The sequence below is a fragment of the Lepidothrix coronata genome, unplaced genomic scaffold (assembly GCF_001604755.1).
Source record: "Lepidothrix coronata isolate B3197 unplaced genomic scaffold, Lepidothrix_coronata-1.0 Scaffold389, whole genome shotgun sequence".
NCBI lineage: Eukaryota > Metazoa > Chordata > Aves > Passeriformes > Pipridae > Lepidothrix > Lepidothrix coronata.
The window spans coordinates 21,033-28,444 of record NW_016690569.1 but is presented as its reverse complement, the minus strand read 5'-3'; the positions used below and the strand labels follow the sequence as shown (position 1 = coordinate 28,444).

Sequence of the window (7,412 nt, the reverse complement as noted above, 5' to 3'; positions counted from 1 at the left end):
ATTGAATAATAAATTGATTAAAAAATCAATAATAGTTTGAATGATAAATTTAATTATAAATTGAATAATATTTTGAATAATAATTTGCACAATAAATTGAATAATAAATTGAATAATAAAATGAATAATAAATTGATTTAAAAATTGAATAATAATTTGAATGGTAAATTGAATAATATTTTGAACAATAATTTGATTAATAAATTGAATAGTAAATTGAATAATAAATTGAGTGATAATTTGAACAATAATTTGAACAATGATTTGAACAATAAATTAAATAAAGAATTGAATAATAATATGAATAATAATGCGAATAATAATTTGAATAACATATTGTGAATTTCATATATATTTTTAGTTACATAGATATATGATTATTGTATGTATATATATATATAATCATATATATATGTGTTCACCTGTTTGCTTTGCTGCTGGTGAATTCGTAGCAGCTTCTAATTACACATAAATCATAATTATAATTGGCTCGTGAACAGGGACGTGGAATAAAGGAACCCACGGGAGCGAAAGTGGGGGATACAGAAATCCAGGGAGGCTCAGAGTGTCCCCCTTGGGTATTTTGGGGCCCTGTGCCCCTCCCGTGCCCTCACCCCTGGGCAGCTCCGGGCTGGGCTCCGTTATCAGATCCTGCCCAACTCGGCTGCTCTGAGCGTTGACTCTGCCAAGGAAAGCAAAACCTTTGGGAGCCGTTCCCGGCCCAGCTGCTCCCGCTGTCGCCGCCTCCGCGGGACGTGGCCTTGGGCAGCAGCTCCTGGAGGGGGTTTCTCCTGGATTAGGGGGGTCTCTCCATCCCGGTGTCCTCACCCCTCACCATGAGGATCCTCCTGGTGCTCGTCGCCCTCGCGGGAGCCGCCGGCGCCCAGCGGCAATTCCAGGGGTGAGTCCTTCCCCAGGGATGGGGTCCTGCTGTCCCCCGGGGTGACATCCCAAAGGAGGGGAATCCGGCACCTTCCCAACCAGGGCCAGGTGTGGTTTCGCCCCAGGGCTGGAGGGAGGTTTGGAGCGTGGAACAGGTGGAAATTAGGGAATGCCGGATCCTGGGAGCGTCACCCCAGGCTTTGCCAAGGGGGAGAATCCCAGGAGATAAAGGGATAATATCCCAAACAACGGGGGCTGGATGGCTGTGGAGGAAACCGAGGATTGTTGGGAATGACAGCCAGGGGTTGTTGGGAATAACAGACAAGGATTGCTGGGAATAACAGACAAGGGTTGTTGGTTATAACAGACAAGGGTTGTTGGAATAACAAAGATTGTTGGGAATAACAGACAAGGATTTTGGGGAATAACAGCCAAAGATTGTTGGGAATAACAGAAAAGGGTTGTTGGGAATAACTGACAAGGATTGTTGGGAATAACAGACAAGGATTGTTGGGAATAACAGACAAGGATTTTTGGGATTAACAGGCAAAGATTGTTGGGAATAACAGACAAGGGTTGTTGGGAATAACTGACAAGGATTGTTGGGAATAACTGACAAGGATTGTTGGGAATAACAGCCAAGGTTTGTTGGGAATAACTGACAAGGATTTTTGGGAATAAGAGATAGGGATTGTTGGGAATAACAGGCAAGGATTGTTGGTAATAACCAAGGATTGCTGGGAATAACAGCCAAGGATGGTTGGGAGTAACAGGCCGTGGGAAAGAACAAGCTGTGGCTGGAAAAGGGGCCGTGGGGAGGTCGGGCAGGACTTTTCCAGGAAAACATCCTTGTTGGAGTTCCTTGAAATAAGTAAGAGCCCAGCACAGGTGCAGGAACGAGGTCAGGAAGTGCACATGGAATGCAGGGGGATCAGGACCACCCAAGACCCCCAGAGCCTCCAACCCATTCCCATTTTCCTAAAATTTCCTCCCTCCTTCCCTCCCTCCCTTCCTTCCTGTCCTTTCCATCCTTCTTTCCTTCCTTTCCTTCCCCTTTTCCATCCTTTCCTCCCTTTTATTCCTTCTTTCCTTCTTCATTTCTTCCTTCTTTCCTCCCTTCTTTTCCTTCTCCCTTCCCTTTCCCCCCCCCAACCCTTTTATCCAACCCACAATTCCCGGGCCGAGTGTGTCATTCCTAATTAAAAACTCTGGAATTTTTTATGGACCCTCTGACTTCCGTCATCCCTTTCCATCCCGAGCTTTTACAAATCCTGGGTCCTCCCTCCCACTCAGAGTGGGGGGGGGGGAACATTCCTGGTTTTGGACAGGATGCCGTGGCTGAAGGGGTCCATCAACTGGAAAAATTGGGAAGGCAATGCCTGCCTGACTCCTCCAGGCACGGAATGGGCCCGTGGGAATTGTTATCCGTGGGTAAACCGATAAAGGGGGTGTGAAGAGAAGGAAAGGACGGAAGGGGGAAGGTGGAACAGCTCCACGTGGGATTTTGGGAGCGGCTTTAAAAGGAGAAGGAATTGGATCCCTGCAGGATTCCGTGGAAGGATTTCAGGATCAGTGAAATGAGGAGAGGGAATTCAGGCTTTGGGAGAAAGGAAAAGGGTGATCAGGAACAGGACAAGAGGTTGGAGGCTCAGGACCGATCCCAGATGGGAAAACCCAGAGGAGAGCATTCCTTCTCTTCCAAGGGCTGTGCTTACCCCTGGGAGGGCCCAGCCAGGCTGGAGTGGAACCTGTTGGGAAATAAATCCCTGGATACAGACAGAACATGTCCACATTAGACATTCCCTGACATTTTGGGAGCTGCCCAGATAAGGCTGGAAACCTCCTCGTGCTCTCCGGCCCTCGCTCGTTTCCCGGGGCTGCTCCAAACCTCTCCCACCAACACCTGCTGCACTTCCCAACCCTCTGAGCCCCCGTGGAGCTTCCAGAGGCTGCTCCCAGCCTGAGCCCCCATCCCTGTGTTCCCTCTGCCTCCCTGCAGGGACCAGGTTCTCCGGATCATGGCCAGGGACGAGGAGCAGGCGGCCCTGCTGAAGATGCTGGAAGAGCAGGAGGAGCTCCAGGTGAGCTGGGATGGGGCTCCCAAACATCCCCCCCTCCGTGCCAAAGACCCCGGAGACACCCAGGGCTCCCTCCTCCCCTTGCCCTCACATCCAGGTTTCCTCCCCATTTGGGATCTGTATCGTTTATAACTCTATAAATGGGATGTTTATCTCGGGGCTCCTTCGGCTCCACTTCACGTCAGGTGGAGACATCCCAAAAATCATCATCCAAAGGGGCTTTTGTGGCCCAAAACCCACTTGGGCTGAGGCATGTTTGAGTGGAGGATCCACTGAGTGAGGCCAACCCACTCAGGTCCCCACTTGTGTCCCAAAACTCATCCCAAAGCCTCTTTAGATCCTTCCTGGGAAGCTCCCTGAGGTTCTGGGGGGGCTCAGGGTCTGAGCACCGGCACGGGGCGGGGCCCAGCTCCCTCCTGCAGCTCCACTTCTCCCTCCCAGGTGGATTTCTGGCGTCACCCCTTCGGCCCCGGCCACCCCGCCGACCTGAGGGTGCCCTTCCCCAGCCTCGGGGCAGTGAAAGGCTTCCTGGAATCCCACAGTTTTCCCTACACCGTCATGATTGAGGACGTGCAGGTAACGGGGAGCGGGAGGAGCTCCGGCAGCTCCGTCCCCGGGGAAGGACCAAACACTTGGAAACCACGAGGAGCTGGAATGAAAACCCAACCCCCAACTCCCTCCAGCCTACCTGATGTTGGATTTTTTTTGCCTCCCCAACAGGAATTACTGGATGAGGAGAAGGAAGCCATGGCGAGGTCCAGGAGGGTAAAGAGAAGCTCCAGGGCGTTCGATTTCGGCTCCTACCACACCCTGGACGAGGTGCTTTTCCCTGGACAGGCTCTGCCGTGCCTGGCTGGGCTCACACCCGACCTGTGCCATGGTTGGATCCGTGTGGTGACGCTCCTGGTGGCAGGGGAGACACCCCTGGGACAGGCCTGGGGCTGGAAGGCATTTCCAACCTCATTTTGGAGGGCGTTGGGGGATCTCACAGAGCTTTCCCAGGGAAGCACCAGGTTTTTTTCCAGGGAAGCACCAGGTCTTCAGGGAAGCTCTTAGTCTTCTCCAGGGAAGCATCAGGTTTCCAGGGAAGCCCCAGGTCTTCTCCAAGGAGACACCAGATCTCTAGGGAAGCACCAGGTCTTCTCCAGGGGAGCATCAAGTCCACAGGGAAGCACTTAGTCTTCTCCAGGGAAGCACCAGCTTTCCACACCAGGTCTTCTCCAGGAAAGCACCTGGTCTCCAGGAAAGCACTTGGTCTTCTCCAAGGAAGGACCAAGTCCACAGGGAAGCACCAGGTCTTCTTCAGGGAAGCATCAGGTTTCCAGGGAAGGCCCAGGTCGGAAGGACCAAGTCCACAGGGAAGCACCAGGTCTTCTTCAGGGAAGCATCAGGTTTCCAGGGAAGGCCCAGGTCTCCAGGGAAGGCCCAGGTCTTCTCCATGGAAGAATTTGGTCTCCAGGGAAGCCTCAGAGCTTCTCCAGGGATACACCAGGGTTCCACAGCAAGTCTTCTCCAGGGAAGAATCAGGTCTCCAGGGAAGCCCCAGGTCTTCTCCAGGGAAGCCTCAGGTTTCAGGGAAGCCCCAGGTCTCCTCCAGGGAAGCCTCAGGTTTCCAGGGAAGCCCCAGGTCTCCTCCAGGGAAGCCCTACACGTTGCCTCTGGTGCTGGAGGCCCTAAAACCCAAGAGGCAGCCCAGGGTGAGCCTCCTGACCCGGCAGCTCCTCCTTCCAGATCTACTCCTGGATGGACACCTTGGTGGAGGATCATCCCGGGCTTGTCAGCAAGATCCAGATCGGGCAGAGCTACGAGGGCAGAGACCTGCTGGTGCTCAAGGTGGGTCCTGGGGCACCCCCACCATCCCCCTCCCTGCAGGAGGAGAGGACACGGCCTCAGGCTGTGCCAGGGGAGGCTCAGGTTGGACATGAGGGGGAATTTCTCCATGGAAAGGGTGGTGAGGCCTTGGCAGGGGCTGCCCAGGGAGGTTTGGAGTGCCCATCCCTGGAGGTGTCCCAGGAAGGCCTGGCCGTGGCACTCAGTGCTCTGGGCTGGGGGACAAGGTGGGGATGGGGCCCGGGGTGGATCCATGGGCTGGGAGGGCTTTTCCAGCCTCAGTGATTCCACAATTCCCACAGTTCAGCACCGGGGGCTCGGCCCGGCCGGCCATCTGGGTGGACACCGGCATCCACTCCCGGGAATGGATCAGCCAGGCCACCGGTGTCTGGACGGCCAACAAGGTGACCTGGGACGGGGGACCCCCAACCCTTAGCCCTGTCACCCCTCCCCGTGGTGCTGCTCCTTTGCATCCCTCATCCCGGGGGCAATTCCCGCTCCTCTCCAGATCGCCGAGGAGTACGGGCGGGACCCCTCCGTCACGGCCCTCCTGGACAACATGGACGTCTTCCTGGAGATCATCGCCAACCCCGACGGCTTTGTCTTCACCCACAGCTCCGTGAGTGCCAGGATGCCACCGGGGGATCCCATCCCAGGCTTTGGCTCCGTGGTTTTTGGTGGGGAGGGATGTTCCTGTTGCTCCCCATGTGGGACAGGTGGTTTCCTGCCATCCCTGGAGGTGCTTGGGCCACGTGCCTCGGTGCCACGTGTCGCCAGAGGGGTGGGATTCACCTCCCTGTGCCCCCAGGACCGCCTGTGGCGCAAGACCAGGTCCCCCAACACCGGCTCCCACTGCCTCGGCGTCGACCCCAACAGGAACTGGGACGCAGGGTTCGGAGGTGAGAGCGGCCCCACGCCGGGAATTTCCCATCCCTTGGATCATCCCAGCTTTCCAGAGGGATGGGAACCCTTCCCTGGGCTCCTGCAGGTGCCGGCTCCAGCGGCGATCCCTGCTCCGACATCTACCACGGCCCCTTCCCGCACTCGGAGAGGGAGGTCAAGGCCATCGTGGACTTCATCCGTGGCCACGGGAACGTGAAGTCCGTCATCTCCATCCACAGCTACTCCCAGATGCTGCTTTTCCCCTACGGATACACGTCGGTGCCCTCGCCCGACTACCAGGAAATGGTGAGATGGCCCCAAAACGCCGGGAGATGGCCCAAGGGCTTGTTCCCACCAGTTCTGGGCTCTTGATCCCACTGTCCCAAGGTCTCAGTCCACCACATCCCAGCAATCTCAGTCCTGCACTCCCAAGGTCCTTGTCCACCAGATCCCACCGCTTTTGGGCTCTAGATCCTGCTGTCCCGGGGTTTTTGCTCCACCAGATCCCACCAATCTCAACCCTGCTGTCCCAAGGTCTTTTTCCACCACATCCCACCACTTTTGGGCTCTTATCCCAAGGATTTTGGTCCACTAGATGCCACCACTTTTGGGCTCTAGATCCCGCTGTCCCAAGGTTTTTGATCCACCAGATCCCACTAGTTTTGGATTCCTGATCCCACTGTCATAAAGTCTTGGTCCACCAGATCCCACCAATCTCAATCCTGCTGTCCCAAGGTTTTTGATCCACCAGATGCCACCACTTTTGGGCTCTAGATCCTACTGTCCCAAGGTTTTTGATCCACCAGATCCCACTAGTTTTGGGCTCTCAATCCCACTGTCCCAAGATCCTGGTCCACCACGTCCCACCAGTCTCAATACTGCTGTCCCAATGTCCCGGTCCACCAGATCCCACCACTTTTGGGCTCTAGATCCTGCTGTCCCAAGGGCCTTGATCCACTACATCTCACCAATCTCAATCCTGCTGGCCCAAGGTTTTTGATCCACCAGATCCCACCAATTTTGGGCTGTAGATCCCACCGTCCCAAGGTCTTGTCCCACCACATCCCACCACTTTGGGGCTCTTGTCCCAAGGTTTTTGCTCCACCAGCCCCCCCCCTTCTGGGTTCTCCCTTGCAGAACGAGCTGGCCAAGAAGGCCGTGAGCGACTTGGCCGCCGTGTACGGGACCAAATACACCTTCGGCAGCATCGCTGACACCATCTGTGAGTGTCCCTCCCTCCCTCTCCCCTGATCCATTGGGAATGTGATCCCAGCTGCCCTCCTCTCCCCGCAGACACGGCTGCAGGCACCACCGTCGACTGGGCCTACGACCAGGGGGTGAAATATTCCTTCACCCTGGAGCTGCGGGACACGGGGCGCCACGGCTTCCTCCTGCCCAGCTCCCAGATCCTGCCCACGGCCACCGAGACCTGGCCGGCCCTGCTGGACATCATGGTCCACGTCCTGGAGCACCCCTACTGAGCCCAGAGCCTCCCCCTTCCCTCGCCCCAATAAATCATCACGGACACTCCCGGCTCCAGCCCTCTGTTTTTCCTTGGAAATGGGTTTTTTATCCCCCCCTCGTGGCTTTGGCCCTACAAGTTCCCAACCTTTGGAGCCGTGAAGGATGTGGGAGGAGGAGGAGGAGGGTGGTTTTTGGGGCAGCCAAACCTAGATCTGGGAGGGTTTTGAGCAGCTTTGCTCCGTCATCCCTTCCCCAGGTGCCTTTTTTTCTATGTGG

The 7,412-nt window shown here is 55.2% G+C and overlaps 1 protein-coding gene across 1 annotated transcript; it reads left to right on the top strand.

Annotated features, from left to right (window-relative positions):
- Window positions 1-733: 733 nt before the first annotated feature.
- LOC108509693 (carboxypeptidase A1-like) lies at window positions 734-7,153 on the top strand. Its single transcript, XM_017839236.1, has 11 exons — window positions 734-901; window positions 2,882-2,963; window positions 3,402-3,536; window positions 3,681-3,779; window positions 4,692-4,793; window positions 5,093-5,194; window positions 5,299-5,409; window positions 5,599-5,689; window positions 5,779-5,978; window positions 6,810-6,894; window positions 6,966-7,153. The coding sequence occupies exons 1-11, from the start codon at window positions 837-839 to the stop codon at window positions 7,151-7,153; spliced, it is 1,260 nt and encodes a 419-aa protein (XP_017694725.1). The 5' UTR covers window positions 734-836.
- Window positions 7,154-7,412: the final 259 nt, after the last annotated feature.

Excerpts from the sequence above, each read along its gene's own strand:
- LOC108509693 (XM_017839236.1), top strand. The coding sequence starts at position 837 with ATGAGGATCCTCCTGGTGCTCGTCGCCCTCGCGGGAGCCGCCGGCGCC. Across the intron at positions 902-2,881 it reads GCCCAGCGGCAATTCCAGGG|GGACCAGGTTCTCCGGATCA; the intron begins GTGAGTCCTTCC and ends GCCTCCCTGCAG. Across the intron at positions 2,964-3,401 it reads AAGAGCAGGAGGAGCTCCAG|GTGGATTTCTGGCGTCACCC; the intron begins GTGAGCTGGGAT and ends TCTCCCTCCCAG.